The sequence below is a fragment of the Trematomus bernacchii genome, unplaced genomic scaffold (assembly GCF_902827165.1).
Source record: "Trematomus bernacchii unplaced genomic scaffold, fTreBer1.1, whole genome shotgun sequence".
Classification (NCBI taxonomy): Eukaryota; Metazoa; Chordata; class Actinopteri; order Perciformes; family Nototheniidae; genus Trematomus; species Trematomus bernacchii.
The window spans coordinates 4,259,419-4,284,298 of record NW_022987840.1 but is presented as its reverse complement, the minus strand read 5'-3'; the positions used below and the strand labels follow the sequence as shown (position 1 = coordinate 4,284,298).

At 41.5% G+C, this 24,880-nt stretch overlaps 1 protein-coding gene across 1 annotated transcript in view; it reads left to right on the top strand.

Annotated features, from left to right (window-relative positions):
- LOC117500571 (raftlin-like) overlaps positions 1 to 24,880 on the top strand; it is a 90,459-nt gene that overhangs the window by 25,183 nt on the left and 40,396 nt on the right. The window contains exons 3-4 of the mRNA XM_034153471.1: positions 13,193 to 13,370; positions 23,939 to 24,047. Coding sequence (XP_034009362.1) covers positions 13,193 to 13,370; positions 23,939 to 24,047 — 287 coding nt within the window. The remainder of the gene's footprint in view (positions 1 to 13,192; positions 13,371 to 23,938; positions 24,048 to 24,880) is intronic.

Sequence of the window (24,880 nt, the reverse complement as noted above, 5' to 3'; positions counted from 1 at the left end):
AAGACCTAAATACATCTTGCCATCAGGTGTAGCATTTTACAGTTACATTTTATAAAGCACTCTAATTAGATTTTTCAGGCACTGAATTTAGTTTTTTTGCCTAAAAGGTAACAACAATAATAACACTGGTTGTTTGCTCTGGTTGCTGTCTTCAGAGTAGAGCAAATTATGCACGACAATCACGGCACAAAGCATCTAATAGCAGACCTACGGTGCCACCACAACATCCGAAGCCTGTCAGAACTTAATCATCGCACAACCCCGTGTTTGAAAATTCAAATGTGTGCTCTTTTGCAATGCTAATGGCAGAAACCCCCCCCCCCCCCCCCCCAATCAAGCCGACACGTCTCGGCAATAAACACTTCAGAAGTGATTTCAAACTAGGGGTTAATGTCAGGGTGTACTGTATGGGAAAAGCCTGCAACTTGTTGTTAGCAGAGAACAGGAAGTTAGAGTGGTGTGCGGTGACTGAGAGAGGGCTGTTGGAACGCAGCAGTGGAGCCATCGTAGGCTTTGATCAACAACCTGCTCATTTACCACAGCTTGTCTCTCAAGCGGCGTCTCCAGGCAACTGAGGGCTGTCAGCGGAGGAGGTGGCGTCGAGCGGACAAAACGCACTCTGGGGGCCTCCTGTCAGCCTGAAGACGGAGGCGCACTTTAATTCCTGAGAGAAAGGGAGAGAGAGAAGGAAAAACATGAATAAAGATATGGACCTTTTCCTTTTTTTTATATGTATAAACCTCTTTACTGGCTGAACAAATTACAGGTAGTTTTCTCCTATTAAGTCATCTGGCGCCTTTTCATTTAGTCATGTGCCTTCAAAATGCAGCGTCCCAGTCATTTAGCGAGGGAAGCAAAAGACAAATTTGGTTTACTTTCCTCCACATCTCCACTAAAAGCTTCCGCCGGGGCTCTGGACACAGATTGAGAGATGCATATGAATTTAGAAATTTGCCCAGGCAGCCTTAAATGCTCTGTCTAGACAAAAATAACTAAATTGGATTAGCATTTCGCCGGACATCCAGGCTATTTGTTTTTATCTTTATTTACCCGGAAAAATCACTCTGCTTGGTGGTTTTATTCAGCAACGCCCTTCACACTAGCTCAGTTACAGACATTAAGACCTGGTAGATGCCCAATGCAACCGCAGTCTGGTGCCAGTCAGCAGCTCCATCTGAGCAGTCGGCCGTTAAGCACCTTGCTCAAGGGCATCTTAACAGGAGTTGTTGAAGGAGCAAAGAAGCGTGTCTCATTCGCTTCTCGCGTCCAGATTTTCTTCGCTCCTCCGGTCACGAGTTTGCTTTTTGAATTTTTGCCTCGGGCCAGATGCTACACCAATTTTCCAGTTCCCATTTCCCTGCTGTTTTTTCCACTCTAAACCAATCCTTTTGTACCCATTACCCTAATGGTAAGCTGGCAATGTGAGAGTGTAAAATGTCAAACACTGCAAAAGTAGGGATTTAGCAAACGTTGCTGCAGTCTTGTCACATTTGTCAAGTAGTTTATGTCACATTTACACCAGAACATCTGATAAACGTATGGTAGAAATTAGGCCTTCTCTCTCAAATGAAATAATAATAATTTGAAGAGAAACACTTCAGAGTATATTGAAAGGTCATATATATCTATCCACAGCTCAATTTTCATTCTGTCAATGATTTGTTTTAAATCAGGTGTCCTTTTCTTGAATGTCAGACTCATATGAAAATCAATACTGTGCCTACGCTGAAAAAATATTATTTGTATGTTTCTTGTTTAGTGTAACGCTCAGGGTTGAATCTGTTTATTAAAAGCACTGGGATTCAACCCCTGGCAGCACTTCAGTCCAACATTATTAGCGCAGCGAGTGTCATCATGTCCGCTCGCAGCATCTGGGAAATGTACAGGAGCAGACTGTTCTGCTCTACATGCAGGTGTGATCCCATCGGTCTCAGTGTTACCGTGAGAAATCGAGGTGGGAGAGCGCAGGAGGTGTGAAGGCACAGAGCGAGTGTGTACACGATTATCTTGCTCTGTAATATCATTTCACTTGAATAACTGTACTCAAATGTACATTATTTGTTCTGTGGATATTATGCATCCAAATGCTTCTCTACTTGTGAGCTGAGGCAAGTGAGTGATAAGCAAGATACAGCAATACAGAGAAGGTCAAATAAAGTGAATTTATACACATGTATGATTGTGTTCAAAAGTAGCCCTGTGCTGCTTGGGTGGTTCAAGACGGTGAAATATAATCCAGTAATGCTTTTTTGGGTAATAAAAGTATGAACTTGAAAGCTTACTGGTCCACAAAGCACTGCACAGGGGTTTATGGATTTAAGAGAAGACTTATCACAGTGAAACCTTTATCATCTGTTGCAATGATAGCAAATTAAACAGAATAAATACTTAGTTCAATAATATAAAATGTCAACTCTTTTGCAGGACAACTCTGCATACTGTTTGAACATGGCCAGTGTGAGTGATTTAGTGAGTGAGTTTAGTCATATCTAATCTAACGGCTTGTTGACACAGGACATTGGGTTTTTCAGTCTCAAGTATGTCCGGAGGAACAGATACATTTCTATTTCTATCAATATATCTTTCCATAGACCGCTTAATGTCTCATATATCACATGCATTCAACATGTGTACTTGCAACCCAAAGCACATTTTAGCATAAATGTCAGTATATTCTGTCACTTGATACAGGTGTTGATATTAAACAGTTTGCCTGGTTAACAGGAAGTCAGCTGTTTTTTGATTAGACAGCAGAGGTTCATCCAGCAGAGAATCAGAAGAGTAACTGTGCTGTCTGTCCCTCTCTTGACCATAATGGTTACTGTGATGCAGTTTCTTTTTTTGACAAATGAAAAAGGAAAACAGTTTTGCTACAGTAATTGTTAAAGCGTTTCAGTGTGGACAGAGATATTTGTAAAAACCCTGTGGATCCATCCATTTCACACATAAACAGCTTTGTCAGACTTAGCCAGCTTAGTGTGAATGTAGACTGAGGAACCAAACAAGAAACTGAGTGAGTGAGTGAGTAAGTACAACTGCGGTTATTAGGTGGATGTGGCAAGTCCAAGTGTGTGCGCACCAATGAGTGAATGAGTAATTAACATATAAGTCAAAGGGAATGAAGTGAATACAGTGTGTGTGTGTGTGTGTGTGTGTGTGTGTGTGTGTGTGTGTGTGTGTGTGTGTGTGTGTGTGTGTGTGTGTGTGTGTGTGTGAGAAAAGGAGGGAGGCACCACCAGGCCCAGTGACTTCCCAGTGACTCATTAGGTGGGTAATTAAGGCACAAAGCTTCGGCCCTGGGGCTCCACCGAGCTGCACTCTGAGCCCCGACTGCTAATGACGCCGTCCTGCACCTCAGAGAGATGGAGGCAGGGGAGGGAGAGAGAAACAAAGATATAGGCAGAGAGACATAGATTAGTCCACACAGTAAGTGCTCAGACTGCTCCTCACAGAGACTTGAAAAGACTAAGGGGTCGATATTGTTCACACCCTGCTGGGAAATAATGGACAGTAAACTCTGTTTCTGGTTGCAATAATGTAGAGTTCACTCCCTTTTTGTAACCTAAACAACAAAGGTTGCAAATGGACGCTAAGTGACAGATGTTTGTGGTTATCTAAGTGTTTAAATTAAATGAAATACACTGCATTGTTTTACTTGTTGGTGCAACTATTTTAAAAGTGTTCAGTATAGCTGCTAGTATGATCTCACCCTTATATTGTTACATGTTAGCCTAATATCTGATATCACTGGCTCACCAAGTGCTCATTCCTAACTGGTCAAGTTTTCCTTAAAATGATGACACAAAGCTATCATTACATAAAAAATGACATACACGAAAACAAAATATATTATGAAGAAATATAATAAATAAAACATGTATTATTATACATTTAGCTCTTCTCCTAATTACAGTTTTACATTTGTTTTGATAATGACCCTAATACCCAGTGGGTTTTAGCCTTGCCACTAACTTGGAAGAAATGCTATAAAATTAGGATGTATCTGAATAATCCAAATAAGTGTCAAATGTTCAATTATTCAGTTTGTTACTAAATATATGCAAAACTAAGGACATTCTTATCAGCCTCAGCTTTGTGTTTAACACCGATTAGCTAATGTTAGCATCCTAACGTTATAAACCTATGACGTAAACTTGCTAAACAGCACCATATGAGCATTATCATTGTGAGCATGTTAGCATTATATGCAAGGCATTACCATCCCTATACATTGCCTTATTAAGCATGGCTGTAACCGTATAGCCTTGTTACAGTGTGAACTACTTGGGATTTAGTTTGTATAGGTTAAATGCACTTGCAGAAGACAAACAACTATAGTTAAACCAAAGTAACTCAATAACCACTGATCTTTTTAACCATTATAGAAATGTTTGGACCAACTGATATCTTGGCTCACTCGTTTTTTGTCTTTTGACTATCACACCTTGTCCTGGCTTGCTCCACAGAGGACAGGAGATGAGAGAAAAATACAGAAAATAGACTCTCACATGTAGAGGCAGACAAAGAGGTTAAGAGCAAAAGAGACCCTTAAAAGATATTGCTCTTCTTTACACAGTGCAGGGAATAAATTGAGGGGGGTTGGGGGTAGCAGAGAGCAGTAGTAGTAAAAGTGAGACAGAGAGAAGGAGAGTTGAAAAGAGGAGGGCAGATTCCCCGCAGAGAACAGAGGCAGAAAATAGGCTGAGGAGCGGGGCAGAGAAACTTCCCCCTCCTGTGGCAAAGGGGTGAGAGAGCTGAGGGAAAAGAGGGGCAAAAATAAAGGAGGTGGTGGTGCGGGGGGGGGGGGGGGAGGACACTGGAGTTACTGGCATTTCCATTTTGAGCCTGCATGAAGGCTAATGATTCAAGGCGGGCTGCTGAGACCGAGCGAGGATCCTGCAGGTGGTCCTCACAGGAGTGGAGAGCTCCTGAGGAGACTAAGGCCATTTTAATTGGACACTGAATAACGATATGACTACTTCACAGAGAGAATAGTGGGGTGGTGCTTTCAATTCCAAAAGGCCAATTACAGCATATTCATGTTGCATTGCTTTCAAGACCTTAGGAAGGTGCACAGGCTTGTATTTGGTTTTTATTCCAGATGGGGTTTAACACCAATTCATCTCTGGCATATACTCTGTGGCATTGCAGAGGGATTACTTTGGGAAACAAAACCATTAGAAGGATATTAATCCAGGGATTAAATAAAGCCATCAACAATTGGCAGTTTTTACTATGTGTGGGCCTTAAAGTGGGTCTAATGCTTTAATGTGTTGCTATAACCATAGCTAAAGGGAAAGGAGGATTGACTACCCAGCTACGAATTAAAAGCTGTGGAGAACAGTGTCACAACTAAATTAAATCTTTGAAGACATTTTGAATACATCTTTTTGATAAAGAATAGTGGAGGGTCTCTAAGGTCCGTCTCACCCCTTACAGAAAGCACAAAATGGTTTAGTCTGCCCCCTGAGCTGAGTGACTGGTGATGCTGCCTGGAGCAATAACTCTGTATACTTTTTATGTCTTTCCCAAAGGAAGGGAAATCTGATTTTTGGTCTACCACTAGAAGCTATTGCAGAAGCAATAATTTGAAATTAAGGTCTCGCAGTAAAGACAGTTCAACTTTGGGGCCTCTTTCCCAGTAAGCTAGCATGACATGTTTGGTATCAACCGATTTACCTCAATCTCCTGATTCTACAACCACTTGTGTCTATCTCTTCAAACGCTATTTAAGCTTGCAACCCCCTTCAAAAGAGAGTAATGGTGGTCCTAGGGCTAGTTCCCCGAGCGGAGGACCCAGGTTCGAATCTGGCCTGAGTCGTGGTAAATATGTTGGCCGGAAAACGGATACAATGAGCTAAAAGACGCCGAAACGCTGTATAGAACTGAGGGGAACTGGGAAATTATACTTAAGTACAGTTAAGGATTTGACAAAATCTACTTTTTTCATTGTGTGGTGTTGTCAGGTACTCAAAGTTTTCTTCTGCCGTACCAAAGATAAATTCCTTCTGTCTCCAGTTTCACAGCAGCAGCTTCTTTCCGTGTGAAGGAAAATAAAAACATTCTGTCCTGTACGATGCTGTGTACCAGAACAAGTCAACTGTTAATTGAGTCATTAGTATTAGCAAGAACAAACTATTCTTTAATTACACTAAGGTGAGGCGATATCAGAGACAGAGAGATGTGGTGGATAGGAGCAGCAGGATCAGAAATCACGTTGCAGCGGGTGGGTAATGTATGCCGGGGCTATTTTCTCCTCGATGCAAATGTGGTCGAAGCATTTCTCCCAGAGGCGGTGCATGGCGTGTGTGTGTGCAGAGCCTCGGCTCTCCAATCTTTCAGCTTATTAATTTCATATTTACTCATTTATTTTTAAATGTGTTGAGTGATGGAAATGCGGCAGACTGCAGCTCAGAGGTGCTTACATGGCAGATGGGTTTAAAAGGGGAAGTGAGCCAGTGTCAGAGGCAAGATTTTCAATTCAAAGTTAAGGGATATTTTTTCTTTTATTATTCATGGGGAGTGGGAATTATTCTAAGAAAGTTGACTCACATGGCGTCCTACTGTGCTCCTTATACAATACAAATTATACCCTTAATCAGTTTGGGCTCAAATGACCAGCTTAACGGTATACTGATGTCTTTTAAGACAGGAGAAAAATGTCCTTCTCCAAGACTTGAATGGTACAAACTTGCAGCTTTACGGTCCTATTGTGTCCGCATTTTCTTTATGCTAGCTACCTATTAAAGTGTGGAACAATTGGGATTTTGAATTGCATCCTAGCCTGAGGTTGAAATAGAGGTGATGTTACGGTGACTTTTGCCGTCAAGTTATTTCAACTTGAGACGTTCAGGGCCCTCCTGCAATGTGGGCAACCGAACCACTCTGCAATGTAAACGCAGCAAGAAAAATGCTTCAATCTCACAGCTACAATAATAAACGTAAAGGCTGCCCCCAGCTGCTGAAACGCACTCTGTCTGATCGGGCCCTGAGGAAGAAGCCTTCCTGAGGTGGTTTAGGAAGCACAGCAGCCAGATGCAAAATACATTTAGATGCAGGTCAGTAAGTAAGGCAAATTCGGGGTATTGAGAGGTAGTTGGTAACAACAATACAATAAGAAAAACTATGAAATGTATATTTATCTATGCACAAACTTTTCAAACCGTTTGTCTCGCTCATAACCCATTCATGCAAGTCATCTGTGTTTGTGTCAGTTGCTTGTTAGTTCTAAAAATGTTTTAGAAAAGTCATCCAAAATGTCAAAATGACTCTTCTTCTGTATGTGTTCCTTATTCTACTTTATCTCCTTGCTCTTCTATTTTCTTTCTTTTTCAAATATTATTATTCTTCATTGGTAATTATCTTAATTACCTGCTCTCTGTGTCTATTGAATAACTTTTGGATTTTACCCAGATATGAGACACATAAAGTGAGGGGGACGCTTTTAATTCCCAGTGCTGAGTCAGTTAGATATGTGTGGCCATGTGTTGAAGGTCAGCATTAGAGAAACTGAACGGGTGGTTATTATTTATTCTGCTCCTTAGATGAACTCTCTCATGCATGCATATTCAATTTTCATGTTTACATCTTCACTCTGAACCAAATGCAGATCCGGGGAAGGCTTGTTCCCACACACCCTCTCTCCTTCTCTCCCTAAACACACACAACCACACAACCAATCTGTCTGTCCCTACTGTTTTCCCAAAGTGTATCTAGACTATGTAAATTGCCTTACTTTACAAATAATTAATTATTTTGATTTTGATTTTCTATTGGGGTATTACACAACTGTATTCTTATCTACATGTTTACAGTTTTGCAGCTAGATAATGACATGGTTCAATCTGATCATCCGTTGTTAAGAAAACATGTTACTGCACAAGCTCCATCTATTCTGGAGCTTTTGATCTAATCATGATATTCATCAAAAGTTTGGAGTTTGCTTAGTTTAATGAAATTGTAAATCTTCAAATGTTAATCTTTCCTCCCAGAGCACTTCTAGTCAATGTTGGCTTTAAAGCTTAGATTCCCTCTTGACCTTGAAGACATCTCCATTTTGACGAAGACCATGTTATTTGATCAAAAGCTTCACAAAAACTGTAAAAAGGACCGCGTGTTGAGATTGTTTTCTGTTTTTAAAGTCAAGAGTGAACATTAAACCTTAATCTAAATGTTGATCTGATAAATAAATTCACAAAGAAGCAAACAATGGATGTTTTTAAAGTGAAAAAGGCAGAACACTTTTACTCAATTACTATTTGAGAGTCAAGGGGACTAAAAAAGACATCACTCTTCAAAACAAAAGCTCTGTAGGAGCTGCATCTCAACAGCAATCAGCTTGTTATCTAAAGAAGGGTTTGTTGTTTACTTTGAATGATTCTAACTGTCACTGGACCGGGCTCTGAATCTAAAAAGAAAGTCTTGATACTTATACAGCTTAAAAGTTATTCTGACCCCTGACCTGTCATTCAGCATGAACAGAGAGCAACTGATGGTTCCATTAGCCTGTAGACTAAGCCGTCACTCCCACATCATTTCATACCACACTTTTGTTTCCCCTTCTGTGTTTAATGGCAATGTCTGTTTGACAGTTTGAACAATTTTCCATAAACCAATGTGTTGGTTGTCAGCCAGTCAGAAGCAACCTTTTTTTCTCATTGTTTGTCAAGAAGCATTTTGTTTCGAGTTTAGGGACCTTCTCTGTAAATATGAGAGAGCTAGCATTCTGTTCCAGGGTAAACAAAAAGACAGAGTGAAGTAATTGGCTGCCAGTTTGCCGTGTAAGGTTTCCCAGATTGCCTGTTTGAGTGACCACTGACTCCTTCAAAGGCTTAAATATTCGCAGTATAAAACATCAACCCTGACACATGCATACAGCAGTTATATGGCAGCTCATTTGCTCTCATCCACGCAAACAAAGAGATTCTCGGTCGATAACACAATTTCAGGGCATGGTTAACATTCGAACAACAATATGAGATTTAGAAAAACCAAGCACTGGGCAACACTTTGCTTTGGGGATAGAATGATAAATAAAACGTGGTCTGATAAATAAATGTAGAGCCTGTGTATTTAAAGGCCTCTGGATGAGATTATTAGCTGCTCACACAGCGATTAAAGCCAACTTAAGAAGTCGCCAGCGGCTGTGTTCCCACTGCCTAATTGAAACCATTCCTTATTTACTTATTTCCACTAAGGGGATCAGAGAGCAAGCAAAGACGGTTTCATTTTCCATTTAATATTTACCGCCTTGTGAACCATGTGCATGCAATAGGATCCCTCTGGGGTAAGGACAGGGTGTTCATGTCGCACCAAAATGAAGGGGGGAGGAAATAAAAAACAAATCGCAGATCACAGAGGGATTAATTCCATTTCTAAAGGCAGCCAGCAGTGGAGGAAGGGGGAAATGAGGAAGGAGGAGCAGAGGGGGGGGGGGGTAGAGGAATATGTTTCAACCGTTTGCGATGGCGGCCTATTTCTTTGTGTTAATTCCTCCACGCTTTTTAACTTCTAAAGCTCCAGCATTGTGGCGCAGTAGGACAGAGTGTGATTGAGAAATTTGGAGGAGTATTTTTAGCCAAAGCACTCACTTGCCCCGAGGGGACAGCATATGATTTTTTCCCTTCTCTTCTTCCTCTCTTTCGTGGTTTCACAATGAACCTCTGGATTTGTGCCCGGGAGGAAGAGTTGGGATCCGAACTGAATCAGTTCTCGAGCTACATCACAGGAGCTTCCTTCTGATTGGCCCTAGCAGGCTTTTTCCAGAAATCCCTTCCCCTCTATTTCAGTCCTGATGATGTGGTGAAGCACATTGAAAGCACAGCACATCATTGTGTTATACAGCCTGCAAGGGATGGCTGAACAATGTCACACATGTGAGCTTTAGTCGAATCCGTCTACCAGAGGAAGTGTGGCTTGTTGAGGTGTAAGGGACTGACAGATTCAATGCAAATGGATTAAAGTAATCTCATTCGGAAAGAATGACAGTGGTAATCAATTATGGATATTGAAAAGACAGAAATCTGATTAAATATAAAACCTGATGTTTCCTTTTTTTTACATCTCAAGGACATTTGAAGAAAAAGTCAGTACTGTATATACGCAATATACGTATTGAAGGTATATGTACCTTCTGTGCTATTTGTGTAACAGCTCAGTATCTGATTTTAAAACTATGAACTCCACTTGGTTCAGTTTGAGCTATTTTAGATACATGACCTTTTCCTCTTATTTCTATTTGTTAATTTAGTTGGGTCGTAGAGCATCACATTCACATATTCAATTTTGTAGCTCCAGCTCAAATCTTCAACACTAGTACCGTATAATTATGTGCCAATTTACATATGTTCATTCCACATGCATACAAGCTTTGGCTTTAACTTTAATCATGCCTCTGATATAAGCGTTGTACTCAGTCTGAACACAGAAACAAATCTGGATAAAGCAGACTGGACTGAATTGGATTCGATGAAAATGCAATATTTTTCTTGGATTCCAGCAGTCTTGAGGCTGATATGCTGCATTATGCTTCCAATACAACAAATTCAAATGTATTTTGTCACATCCGCAATCATACCAAGTCCATGTGCAATACAACTTCTTTGATGGCTTCGTAGATAAATAATGTATGATGTGACTATGAATGTGAAGACATGCAGAACAATCAACAATGGAGAGTAGAAAAGCATGTGGAATGATGACATTAGCAGCATTTTATGTGCCGTTCAATAAATCACTCACCATTATATTTGAACATCAGATCCACACATTACTATCACAGTTACACAAGAGCTTGTTAGCTTTGTGTGTAGTGGCCAATGGTAATAAATACCGCAGATGTTATGCAGAGCTGCTTTGCACACTTTAACACGACTTTGACTTTCAAACAAGCAACAGCACTCAGAGTGTGTGAGACCGTGCTCATGGTGTCAGGAGTTTAACTGTGTGCGACTGACCTCAATTTAGCCTCTGATCTCCTCGTGTTTGCATCGTGGGAAAAATACACTGATTGTGTGTATGGAATGAAAACCATTTTACAGTGCTCATAATTATGTTTTTTTTTAACAGTACAATGACAGTCCCATATCCTAAAAGAGGATGGAAGTTAGAGTCATGAACTGCAGATTTTGGAGTCACAAGCAGAATACAGATATCATACACATAATATACACTTAATCTAAGGTTTTGGATTTTAAATATTGAGTATTCTGTGTCCAAATACACAAAATAAATTGCATTCCAGCCTTGTCATGCACAATACTGCTATAATTAGAAATTCTTTAGTGTCGCTGACTCTACCTGAGACCAAACACACAAAGAAGCGTCTGGCAACGTCTCGCCTATGTTCCACCCACACTGGCCTCCCTCTCTCTCTCGACATCCTCTCTCTGACCTCCAATTGAACTTGTGTACCCTGACTTTTCCCATGGATTTGAACGTTGAGTTCTGTATAGTCTCATTGACTCTAATTAGCCATAACGGCATTTCCCACGTCTTGTGACAGCTCGTTCAGACAACCAGACCTCCGCTCTCCCTCCCTCCCTCCCTCCTCTGTCCTCTCCTTGGTCTCTCGTTTTGCATCCAGCTCTTTGTGTTGGCGCTCTCCCACGTGCCCCAGCTGTTTGGCCTGTAGTAAATGTCGCCGCGTACAGCGCTCTGCTGGGATCCAGCCGTCATGCATCCGGGGCCAGGCACCATCTCTCAGTTTTTTCTCTCTGTTTGGACCTCTCTGTTGTTCCTTCCACCATCTTTCCTATCCATCCTCCTCTCCTTCCTGCTATCAAGCTCTCCATTTACTAATCTAATTGCTCCTACTCCTGAACCTGAACCACTCTTCCCTCCCGAACTCATTACCATACATCCTGATTGGCCGATGTTGCCTGACAGGAGCTGCGTGTGGCCTTTTGTAACACAGCTGCTTGCTTCATGAAAGGCAGTCACCAGCGGCTGTCTGCTGCAGGTTGTCATCCCTCAGGGAGGGGCAGGGAGGTGGCAGGGAGAAAATAACGCTGAGAAAGAGCTTTGTGCAGCACCATGTCCAAAACTTTATTTTTTTAAACAGCTGGCACTGACTGATAGCACTGTATTGTCGTCTGCTGTTCTTGGACAGTTACGTTGAGCTGATAGGGAATCAAAGCAAGTGTCAGAAGAGCCGCCGTGATACAGAGCTGAAGCAATCAGCTCTGATTGGATTTTGAGCCACTCTTATTGACTCCCAGATTGAGGGGATGGAGCGAAAACGTGATACTAATTGCCAAAACAAATTGCGAATGAATCAGAGTTGGCATCTGAATTGCAAATCTTCACGTGGCCTTTGTATTGTTTTTATTTTTTGTGAAGCCGTTTTCCTTCTTTAGTTTTCTGTTTTAGTGCAGTTTGAGAACATGTCTAGCTGTAAGAGAACCTTTCTACAAAAGTAAAGAAATCCAACATTAATTAAACGGAAGAAATCAAAAAGAGGCTAACTGCTGTGAAAAAGGACTACAATTTACATAATTGCATAGAGTGGCAGAAATAGTCCAGATACTAAGAAATGCAGGGGAACATTTTTCCTTTCATTGGTTTATCTTAGACTTACCTGCATTTATTCAATGCCATTCATATGTCTTGCATAGCTGTATGAAGACTGGAACAACTATAGGTGCTAAATCGTTCTCAATAACATTTTTTTAATTTCACATGCCAGGTGCAACAGGGAAGGAATACACTACATACCTTCAATAGAGGCTATGGTGAAAAAATGACTCCGATACAAGAAGGCAGGAGAGTGGCTGGTATGCGTATATAGTAGGATTGGCTGATGGCTGGAAAGACTGAGGGCATCTGGTTGACAGGTGGGGTTTGACAAGGTCTGGAAAGGTCTATGTTGAGGCAGGGGGTAGAGGGAGGTTGTGAGGATAAAGGGGAAGAAAAGCTGACAGGGCAAGGGACATTACACTGACAATAGAAATGACATTCATTTTAAAACTCACTTTGCCAGTTACCAGTGATTTGTACTGCTTCTTAACACAAATGATTGGAATAACAAACTGGTATTAGCATGTATAAGATTGAGCATTTCCACCATAATCAGAAGGCAAAATGTCAACTTTCTTCAAATGCACTTACAGCACAGCACTCAGCACTTAGCAGCAAAGATGTTTCCATTGAAATTGTATTGTCTGACGTATTCGTTGCCCTTTGTTTCCTTCAGGTGGGACGTCCACGCTGCGCCTCTCGTCGGTGCGCGAGCTGCCGGGTCAGCTGCAGGAGCTTTACCAGCAGGGCTTTGTTCTTGCGTCCGTTCACCCGTTCATCCACCCCTGTGGTCCGGAGTCCAACAGCCCACAGCACCAGCTCTACAGGGCCATACTGATCCGACTCAACGACGGGTAAGAGCCACATGAGAGCAATTTTGAGTATTAAATGTGTAATTATCTGACATGGGAATAAGGGTCAAAGGGTCAAAACATTAGGTCCCCCCCAGCCTTAGCTAATGGAAAGTCAAAAATCCACTTACAGTTTCTGCAGACAATTTAGCCGTTAAAGGTTTGAAATAATGAGTAATGCATAGCATTATAAGAAAAGCATTTCCGTTACATTGCCAGCTCAAAGAAGATTGAAGCCACATAAAGCAGTCTGAAGGTATATACTAGTACTTACGGCTAATTATTGTTGTCCTTTACAGGAATATACAAAAAAATACTCTTGTATTTTATAGAAGGAGAAGATAAATGTACTCTTCCACACGTTCACAAGTTAAAATAAAGGTGTATTTTAACAGTATTAAGCCTCACTATCATCAGTGGGATGAAAGGTTGAGACAATTTGAGTGAGAGGGCCCTGACTAAAAGAGATGTTTTTTACTAAACAAAGACGGTGGCTGGCCTTGAGGAAATCATCTTTCAGGGGCGTCAGACTTCTTAGCTACACCTCTTTTATCACGAAATAATGCAGCCATTATGGTCACTTAAGAAAAAATGTTAAGATTGCTAATGCACCTTAATTGGTGTAATTATGCAGAAAAACACTTGATGGGAATCAGATTTAGCTTTGTTCTCATGTGATGAATGGTACAAAATTGGTAGGTGGTAAACGACATAAGGGTTTATATTGTTATACATTTACGGCTCCTGTTTTATGTCTTAGAATCTTTTTAGTTGTGGGGGTGTGGGATACATTCAAGCAGAGCGATTTCCACGATGGCAACCGCCTAAAAGAAACAGTGTAGTTGCATTTATTATCAGCTGTACAACCTTTCTGTGTTGCTTCAGTATCGACACCAGAGCATCACAACATCTGTTTGTGGCTCAGCGAATGTCCTGTGGGCCGCTGCATTTGGACTTGAGTCAGCAATAATCTCAATCCTCCATCTTCAGTTATTTTAGTGCTCCAGCCAAAACCGGCTGCGTGGCCCAAAGTCACCGCCGCCCCCTACATCTGCCCTCCAGCCCCGTTTACGAGACCCTCTGTCCTGGGAAATACGGGGGTGGGCACACGTTTTGTCCAGGGCATGACGCCACGGAGCAGCTCCAAGGGTGGTTGAAGGGCATGTATAGTAGGAGGAGTGATGGACGATGGAAGTTGCTTTTGTCGGGCCAAAATCCTTAAAAAAATAAATACAAATCTCTGAAGGTAAGCAGAAAAACTGCTGTAGCTTTTGGGAAAATCCATCCTTTGTTCTAAATGGCTCCATAAGTCCCAGGGGTCATGAAACCTGAACATCTTATTCACGCCCACGTCAGTTGAAGTAAAAACATGACAATCAAAAAGATTGAAGCTAGGAGGAGAATTTCTTGATCTATTTTCCCTGGCAGGAGTGACATGCAGACAGGAGTCCCAGGAGCTGCCGTGTCTGGTCTGAAGTCCAGAGAACACCCAGCCCTGTTTACCAAAACACTGCAGGGCATAGATGTGTCTGAATGTGTCTGAGGGTGTGTGTCCGCTGTGTGCGAGTGTTTTAAGAGCTACACATACTAACTTTGTATGGGCTTACATTGGTCTTTGTGCATATAGTGTGTAGCTTTATTGTTCGGGACAAATCTTCTCACTCTCTGCTGTTCTTGAGCAGAATCCACCACAGATTCCTCACAGCATTTCTGGAAGCTGACAAACCATTTTCGTAATTTCTTCACTGCCGAGCTTAAACACAACACCGCTGGTACTAATCTACATTGACATTTTAGTCATTTAGCTAACGCTTTCCCCCACAGCGACAACACAATAACTGCAGAAAACCAATACTCGATATTACATGCAACCAAGAGTAAGGAGTGTAATAATCAGAGCCGCTGTGCCCTGACAGTTCTACTGCAACCGCATACTGATCAGTCAAGAGAAACAAAACCGGGGACTAAAACTAAAGCACAGATTCTAAAAGGATAAGTCCTTGTCGCAAAGGCTCGTCTCTTTCTGTCTCTCTCCAGCTGTACAATGTAATAAACGGGGGAAATGTACATATACTGTATATATATATATATATCTGTTGTTGCTGTCTTCAGAAACAATAATGTATAGAGGAACAAGAATAATATTGAGAAAGGAGAAGAAGGGTAACTAATGGGAATACAGTGAAAAGATACATTTAAGATGAATTTAAAATAAAATAAGAGGGAATTTGTAGCTATGATGCCACAGAAAATGTAAGGACTCACGATAGAAGTAAACTATCATCTACAGTAAACCATCAAGATGACAAAAGAAAAGTAAAAATAATACAATCAAAAAACAACAAATTAGAAGCCAAACCATTAATTGGTTTGTGCAAATGTGTGCTGATGATAATTTAAATGTTTAAATTCGGTGAGAGGCTCCAGAAATGTTGTCCTGAGGAAAAACTGCTTTGAGGTTGGTGCCAGCTGTTTAACATGCCTCTCTCTCTCCCCTCACCCCTCCTTGTGTTTGTTGGAGATATCAGGACTTGTTTTCCTCCCTTCTGATGAAACCATTCACTGATTTGTCCTGTCCTACAGTATATGAAACATCATCCACCGCGCGAGACAATTCATCACAGCTAACATGACAATTTAATTTAAGTTTCGCAAACCTTCAGTTTTTATCATTTGTACTGTTATTTTGTGCGGTGGTGCAAGAGGTTATGATAAGCCTTGCTTACTGACAATCACCTGACAGCCGCAGAAGGAAATTACAGGAAATATTTGTTTTAATCTATTGCTTTACAGTCCTACTCCTCACATCTAGATCCTCTTATCTGAGTCCTCTTTGTTTATCAGGATTGCGTTTATTTAAACAATAAATGTTTCACTAAAAAGCTAAATGTTATGAGGTCGTCAGTAACATTTCACATTTCCATTATGTGATAATGGTAGAAAAACTTCTCTCAGTTCCTTCCTAAACAGAAAAATGCTTTACTTTTCTGATCTGTCACTTCTTTGGTTAAGGTAGGGTTAAGTTAAGGCAAATGAAATGACTTGGTTAAGGTTAAAGCCCCTGTCACACTGTCCCGAAATTGACACCAGATGGACACACGATAAAGGAAATGTTAAAATTCGGCTCTGATCGTACTGTAACAACATCGGGCCATTCGTGAGGGCATCTTAAGCCATCGTATGACCGGCGGTGGAGTTTCTCAGGCTCCGGCAGCAACTTCGTGAGCGGTGGCAAAATCTTTGGCATGCCAAAAAATTGCCGAAGGACCTTGCGAAGGTTCATTTTCGTGTTGAATTTGTGTGTCCTTTTTGCCCTTCGTAAGGCATCTTGTCAAATCGTGTCATCTTCGTCTGATCATCGGTGCCATCGGGCATTTTTCGCCTCACGAAGACAATACAAAGGAAACAAGAAGCTGCCCGATTGTCTTAGGAAGGCAACACGTCTACGTGAAGCCCTCGCAATGCCGTCGTGTAGCCATCGTATTATAGTACGATGACATCGAGATTGCATTTATTGCACAACAAAATCATGTAAACATATTATGTAAATAACCTAATTTGTGTTCTGTGAAACTGAAAAGGATATTACATTGTTTTTGTTACTTTCGTTGCAGTTGTATGTCTTAAATGTAATTTAGGTTAACTTCCTGTTTTATTTAGATGCTTTTATTTTGAAGGCGAGTTTACGCTGTTGACAGGAAGTTGTTGTTGCTATGGAAACAACATGACGGAGATAAGTAATATCTTCTAATCTTCATATAAAGACGGAGAAAGTAAAGAATAAAGTGTATGTTTAAATGTTAGCACCCCCCGAAGAGGCACAAGCTCTTACGTTGAGTCTGGATACATTCTAAATCATCAGTAAAGTCTACGACCATATTTCCGTGTGTGGTGCGGGTGCCATCGTGTGGCCTTCTGTAGGCATCGTACTTGCTTCGGCTGTTGCTTCGGCTGTTGACCAAGTTCGGGGCCATCTTCGTGCGAAATTCACAATTCCATATTCGTGTGTCCATCTGGTGTCAATTTCGGGGCAGTGTGACAGGGGCTTAAGGGAATGATTTTAATCATGGGTAAAACCAAGTAGGTAGAAGGAGATGGCATCCAAAATCCAACACTAACACAAAGAAAATCAGAACTCTTCGGTAGTAAAATTAGAACAATTGTTAATGATTAAATGTACCCAGAATCGGAAACTGCTAAATATTTTATCAGCTCAGTGGCGCATGCAAATGTATTTTAAAGTCAGTTATCTGATAACTTTTACTGAAACACTCTCCCGGGAGCTGTGGTTGACTTATTATCAAAGAACCAGATGTTATTAACTCAGTTGTTCATTAATGCCAATCCATGCCTTTGAACAGCCAGTAACATACCAATGTCAGTTCAGAAAATGAACGTGACTTGCTGCCGGACATAACTCCTATTACGTTGCACCATTTTATTTTTTTAAATGCCCATAAAAACAGCCAACTTTAAGTCATGTACTGTGGGCTGAAAACATGGCAACCAGCCACGTTTAGAAGGTCATTTAGTTAAAATGCATGGCATCTTATCTGCCCTCCCTTCCTGCAGATTGTGGCCATTAGTAATCACCTCCCATGCTGTTGTGCAAAACACCTCAGCTTCCCTTTCTGCATGCCCAGACATTCAGTCCAGCAGCACCTCTCTGCTGCAAATCTGCACAAGGATATATTGATTCAGTATGAAAAGGTGACAGCTGAATGGACTGCATCTCTCTTTAAAAAAAGGCATGCCTGCTTGGCTCTGGAGAAAAAGACACCGTGAGGGGAAAGAAAGGAAGAATGGAAATGCACAGCTGGAGTGTAAAAGCAGTAAAAAGAGAAAGACAGAAAAAGACTGAATGGGATAAAAAAAAGGAGAGAGGGATATTGAGTGAAAAGGGCAGAGTAGTCTACCATCCTTTGATGGCCCTGGCCGAAAGCAGGGCCTGGGCTTTATCTCCAGCGTCTGTCACCGTGGAGACAGCTGCTCACATCAGCACCAGCCCAGGGGAATCCAAATCTCCACCAGGGGAAAATGAAAGAAGAGAAAATAGAGAAACCAAAAAAGCAGAGCATCTCTTCTCCAGTTCCCTTCACTGTCAGACCCAGACAACCAAAAGAAGAAGAAGACAGGGAGGATGTTGGTGGGAATACAGTGAATGGGATTGAAAGCATGACAGCAAGCAGCCATTCATCCGTCGCTCCAAAGAGAACAGCTTTTGAAAAACAAAGCAAAAGTCAAGGTAGAGGAGCTGAGTGGTGAACAGCAGCTGTATATATGACTTCTTTATAAAGCATGCAGAGTATGTCTGAGGACGTAATCACAGGCATGTCTCTGCAGTATTAGCCTCAGTGTGAAAGGCTCAGCCAACAAGGCTCTGTACATGGAAGAGGTGACACTGCAATAATCCACAGCCAGGAAGTACACAGAGGTTGTGTACATACAGCGGTGTGTCATCTGTAAATGTCTGCTTAAGTGGGTTATAACTTTAGAAAACGTGAAGGCAATTTGTCACCGGCAGAAACCACATCCCCGTTACAACCTGCCGCGGGAAACAGGAAGAAAAAAACCTGCAATGCAGACAGGATGGATTGGACCGTTTGGAAATTTAAAATGTCAACTGTCAAATTTCCCGGTGTTCAATTTGATTGCAATGAAATAGGGTTACAGTTCAGCAGACAATGTCTGATGGGATATATTCATCATTATTGGGTAATTGCAAGAAGCTACCATGTGCTCCGGCAGAGAAAGAGGGATTGAAAGAGGGAGAGCGGTTGAGAGGGAGGAGAAGGGGTGGAGAGTGTGAGAGGCAGATGGAGGTAGAGGAAAATAAAGAGGTACGGCCTAAAAACCATTAGAGAGGATTTGCTCCGGTGCAGCTATTCACAAATGTGTGAAAATGTGACATTCGGAGAGGTATGCTCCATTATTGAAGCTCCGCAGCGACACAGTGCCAAACATGGGTTCAGTTGCTCCCTGACTGTGTCGTCATAGCAATAGATGGGCGGCGGGTGATGGAGGTGGGTTATTCAACTGTGCTCAACGGGAGTGATTCCACATTTTCAGAGACTACGATGTGGAAATGGTTTTATTCAGCCTTGACTTTCTTTCTGTAGCATGACAAAAGCTTTTATTGTATACAGGACCATTCAAATCCTCTCAAGCTATTTCCTAAAAGAGGCGGCATTAAAGTAATACCTTAAAATATTTGTACTTAATGCATACTTTGCTGCTCTCTTAGCAAGAATCCTTTTAAACAATTTGTAACCCTGATTCGATTTTTTGTTTCAACAAGATCTTTGCTGTGAAATAATAGTCCTGTGCTCAAGAAGGGATGCCGTTATGATTTAAGCTGCAGTTTGTATAAAAGTTCAATCAAAAGGAGACCCGGAGACTTGCAAGTCCAATGTAAGTTATTAAAGCCTCAAAATGCGGACAATTCTGTGTTAATTGTGTTTTAGCAACACAAAGTGATGTGGATCTATGGATAGCGATTGGTCGGTCCACTACTCTGGTCCATACGGTCATATCTGAAAGACTTCTGAATGGATGACCATTCCATTTCATCAATTTCCATCGGATGCGGTGACTTTATTTTGTTAAAAATATCATGACAACCATTTAGGGCTGCACGATATTGGAAAAAACTGACATCGCGATTTTTTTTCCCCCTGCGATATATATTGCGATATGAAAACATACAGGAATTGAAGAAAAGACCGTTTTCTTTCCCGCAAACCATCCTTTCTTGAACTTTAATGCTATACAATTGGTATTTTTTTAACTATATTTAACCGGGTGAAGGATTTTAGTCACGGACGTCTGGATCTTAAGTTATCAGAGCAACAAGCTGAGCTAGCTCGGTTAGCACACATGAAACTACTTTATTCAGTGTTTTTACCTTTAATCACCGGGTCCGTTTGCTTTGGAGATTTGATTGTGATTGGTGGTTTGCTGTGCATGCAGAGCCTGCATGTCACTCACTCAAGTACCCCTGACATGAGAGCCGCGCAAGTTTTTCTTTTGTAGCAAGCAGCAAAATAATTGTAACATGACGTGTTTGAGTTAATTTGCCTACCTAATTTTTTTTTTTTTTTTAAAGAAATTTAAAAAATCGCACGTCCATGCGATGTGAATATCGCACATGCCCATATCGCGATTATCGTCACGACACGATATATCGTGCAGCCCTACAACCATTGCAACAATTGCTGCAAAATTGCTGCATATATCCAAGGTAAACAGCCAGGTTGACTCTATAGTCTAGTTTTTACTCATTCAGTTAACTATCTCGACATCTACTAAAAGTATTGGCGCAGTATTATAAACAGCTTTTCATTATCTCCAGGTGATGTATCCAAATGACTTTAGGGATCCCCTGATTTTCCTTGTGCATCATCAGCCGGCCAAAATGTACTTTGTCAAGTATTTTGGTTTATGATGATCAACTACCATAAACAGTCCAATTAATGACACTTCCACGAAGGGAAAATGTAACATACTAAACCAAAACTAGTGAACAGGATTAGTTTTACAAATGCATTTTAATTAATTGGCTCTTAGCTCACTATGCTAAGTACTGCCTTTATGTGTGGCTTGTGCGGCTGTAGACCCCGAAATGGATAATGTTTTTTCTTTTATATCTCCAGTAGGGTCCTTATTGTTCTGGTTAAAGTCTCAGTATCCTCCCTAAAGTTGGTATCCGTTTTTATAGTGGCTATGCCTGAGCAGACCAATTAAAAGAGTTAAAACTTACAGAACCACCAAAGAAATAAAACGCTAATTACCACAAATGGTGACCATCTATAATTAAAAAGTAGCGTGAATTGTTCCTCAGTGTGCAAGTTTGGGAGGTATAACTGTTAAACAAACAAAGACTAAACCTGTTGTTGACATTTTCTACCGTTTGACTTCCACTGGAAAACAACAAAATGTCAACACAATCCCTTTTCATACCCCAGTGAACACTGCATAATTGGAAACCGCACATACAAATGTTGTAGCCACTCCACTGCTAAAACATCTCCCAAAAGAAGCCATTAACAGGTAATTCACAATTAGTTACCATGTGAACGTTCAGCTCCAGTGGGAGAGATTAGTCCAAGAAAAAGATGTTCCACGGCGAAACAAAGCATGTGACCCATCTGTGTTGCAGACAAGGGAAAGGGAGGGGGAGGGGGTTTAGCAGGTGTATTTACCCAGGAGGGGGCTCCAGGTAGGTGGGCGAGCAGGCAGCCATTTGACACCCATCTAACCACGTGAGACCTCAGAGGTTGACAGCTGTGCTGCACGCTGCATGAAAAGTCATTGCTTCACACAGAGAAGATGGACTGCTATTTTTAACCCGAGGCCTCTCTCCAGGACTGAGTGCAGCATTTCAATTGTTGGTCTCTCTCTGCTGCTATAACTGCAGTATAGTCTCTTTGTATTCAGGGTTTTATTCCAAAATGAGTTATTCATTGCAAGGGAAGTGACACTTTTGTGCAAAACATTTGATCACCCAAATTAAATTAAATTACAGTACTTAAGGGTCAGTCCTTGATTTAAAACATCTCTCATTGTATTGATAGATTTATTGTTAGATTAAATAATACAAATTACATGTTAAAAAATGTATGCAATTACTATAATCTGCCTCTTAAAACACAAGTGCAGCAGCAGACCGCTTAGTACAGTGTTTCCAAAACTGGTTGTGTAAGGTCTATCATGCAGGTATAATAATTGATAATGTAAGAAAGAAAAGACAGCAAAAGTTTGCACTTCAGAACTCTACATATATTATGTTGGCTGTCTGTATCTCTCTGTGTTGTTCACTGAAGATGTCCCTGGAGCACAAAGCTGGTAGGTTGTGATCTCTGTCGCAACCATTGAGGGATATCCACCTTTTTTGACAGTGCCACCAGGCTTCTATCGTGCCTTTGAATGTTATGACGCTGGGAAAAAAACCGAGAGGCAGCTCTCTGCACGTTGTAATAAATGTTTCACAGAGCGTGTGAAGTTTGTACTTAACGAGTCAGTCGGCCCAGTTTCTGCTCCCCTGTGTGCTGCGACAGCGATATGTGCAATAGTGACGGGTGTCAGTGACAGTAGAGCAGACGTGTTGTGACTATGTTTTTCTATTTGGATGACATAAGCGGGGTGCATTGGTTATGCTGTGAAGTCTGAAAGAAATACTAAGGCTGGGGTTTAAAGTGATAACAGTGAGTTTTCCAAAATGGTAAATGGACTGTACTTATATAGCGCTTTATGAGGTCTTTACGACCCCTCCAAGTGCTTTACATTATGGGAAGTGTAGGAATTAGTGTTTTTGGATCTTGACCTATAACTCGGGACTAACTTTCTTTCTGAAAATAACCTACATTTATGTCACTTAATTACTTAATACTCATTACATGAATAGAGTGTCCCTCTAAATTGTAATATTTATAATGGCAGGATCAATAATAAGAGTAAAGATAAAATATAAAGACCGGAGATTCCCAGCCAACAGCTGGTTGGCTTAGCTTAGCATAAAGCTAGGCTCTGCATGGGTTAAAACAAAAATACACTCTAGAGCTCAAACCTGACACATTATCTACTTGGTTTATTATGTACTGAAACAGAAACTTTAAAAAAGGGAGTTATGCCCGAAACTATATTGTGTAAAGTGCAAGACATGAACAGTTGGTTACTAATTTCCTTAACGTCACTTATAATTGATACATTTGACAGCTCAATCTGCATCCAATGTCAGAAAAATGTCTGTGGTAAAGCAGACAGAGGCACGGACACGCACACAGTGACATGTATCTGCACTCAGAGGGAAGTCTTTGCATGAACTGTGACAGCCTTTAACACACACAGCAGCATGCATTGCACGCATGCATCTTTTACCCTCCAACACATCAGGGGTCCGTGTAAATCCAGAGCCCTGGCAGAGCACACACACAGCCCTCACACACAACCACACACACACATACTGTATACTGTAAGACTCTGAAGCCTCCTGAGGAAAAGGGCGTGTGAGGCGTCTTCCCCTTGTGAACAGGATGAGAGGCAGGGAGGTGGGATCCGGGGCATTCGTCTCCTCAGGGCTAGCTCTAGGATTTCCTCCAGAGGACAGAATAGGAAAATACAACATTTTATAAATAGAGTCTCCCCTCTCAAAATACAGATATGGCCTCAGCGGGAAGGTCTTGAGCGGGGGGGACGACGACAGGATTTGCATTGAATTTCCTGATTTCTGTGCTCCCCATGTGTTCTCTTTCATCCATGAGGATCTTTGTCTCGCTTACTCTAAGTGTTTTATTGTATTTTCTTTACGTCCCACCGGGAAACAATACCATTAACAAAGCATCTGGATGCTTTGTAACTTGTTGATAGGGGGTTATTTTTGTATTATAGATTTGATGTCAGCCTGTGGATGTTTGATGGCTGTAATATCTTTACACATTGGTCTGTGAATGTGTATGAGCATGTGTGTGAATGCATGGGTACCCTTACGTGGCTGTCTGAAAGGCTGAAACTCATTGTCCTCTCTCTCCTCTCTCTCCCCCCCCCCCCCCCCCCCCCCACTGTGGCTCCTGCAGGGTGGAAAGGAGCCAGCCTGTCTGCCCGCCGTACAAACTACAGCTGGAAGAGTGTCTGTCCGCGGAGCAGGTGCCCACCCCAGAGCTCATCCAGGGCTACGTCAAGAAGGTAGGGGCTGCTTTACAAATACCAAGCTGAAGGGTTCGTCTGGCTGTGCCCAGCTGGAAGAAGGGGTGCAGTGAGGAAGGAAGGGAGCAAGAGATGAATCAAGATGCATAGACCAGCATCAAATACTCAGTCAGAGATCCAACGCAGACATAAGTGCATGTGAAGAAAATCCAAAAACCAGAATATAAACTCAGTCTGCTACCAAGGCTCCAATGAATTTGTTCAGCACGTCACGCTGTGTTAAGGTTCAGAGAACACAATGTTTGTATGTTTACAGCTGTATTTTGGTGAATAAACCACATGGCTGAACCTGCTTGCGAGCATGCGGCTGTCAGGCTGGAGGCTTTTAACTGCAGCCTGTCACAATGCGTTCAGGCAGTTGCCAGTGGAGAACACGATGTTGGAGGAGTGACAATAAAAAAAGATGTATTTTTTCCAACATAATTGCTGCTTCTAGTGATAACAAAGGAAACAAAGGGGTGGTGCTGATGTGTGTATTTCAGGAGTTGTCAGGTATAAATTAGTGGGAACTTTAAAACTTTGATTTTGATGCAGTTCCTCTAATATGAGTCAAGCTTCTACTACTACCACTTATTACACGACTTAGTTGAAAACTCAATTCTGATTGGTCAATTCAGAACATGTGACACGTTGTTTATACAGTAGAACAGACCGCTGTCAAGGGCTATAATGACCGTTACTAAGGAGGATCAAGGGAGAGAAAGGAAAAAAAGGTTAAAAGACGGAGCGCTGGACGTCAGATAAATGAACAGAAGAAGGCAGACAGGAAGTGAACACTAACAGGAACACGGTAGGGGCTCTGAAGTGTTTAA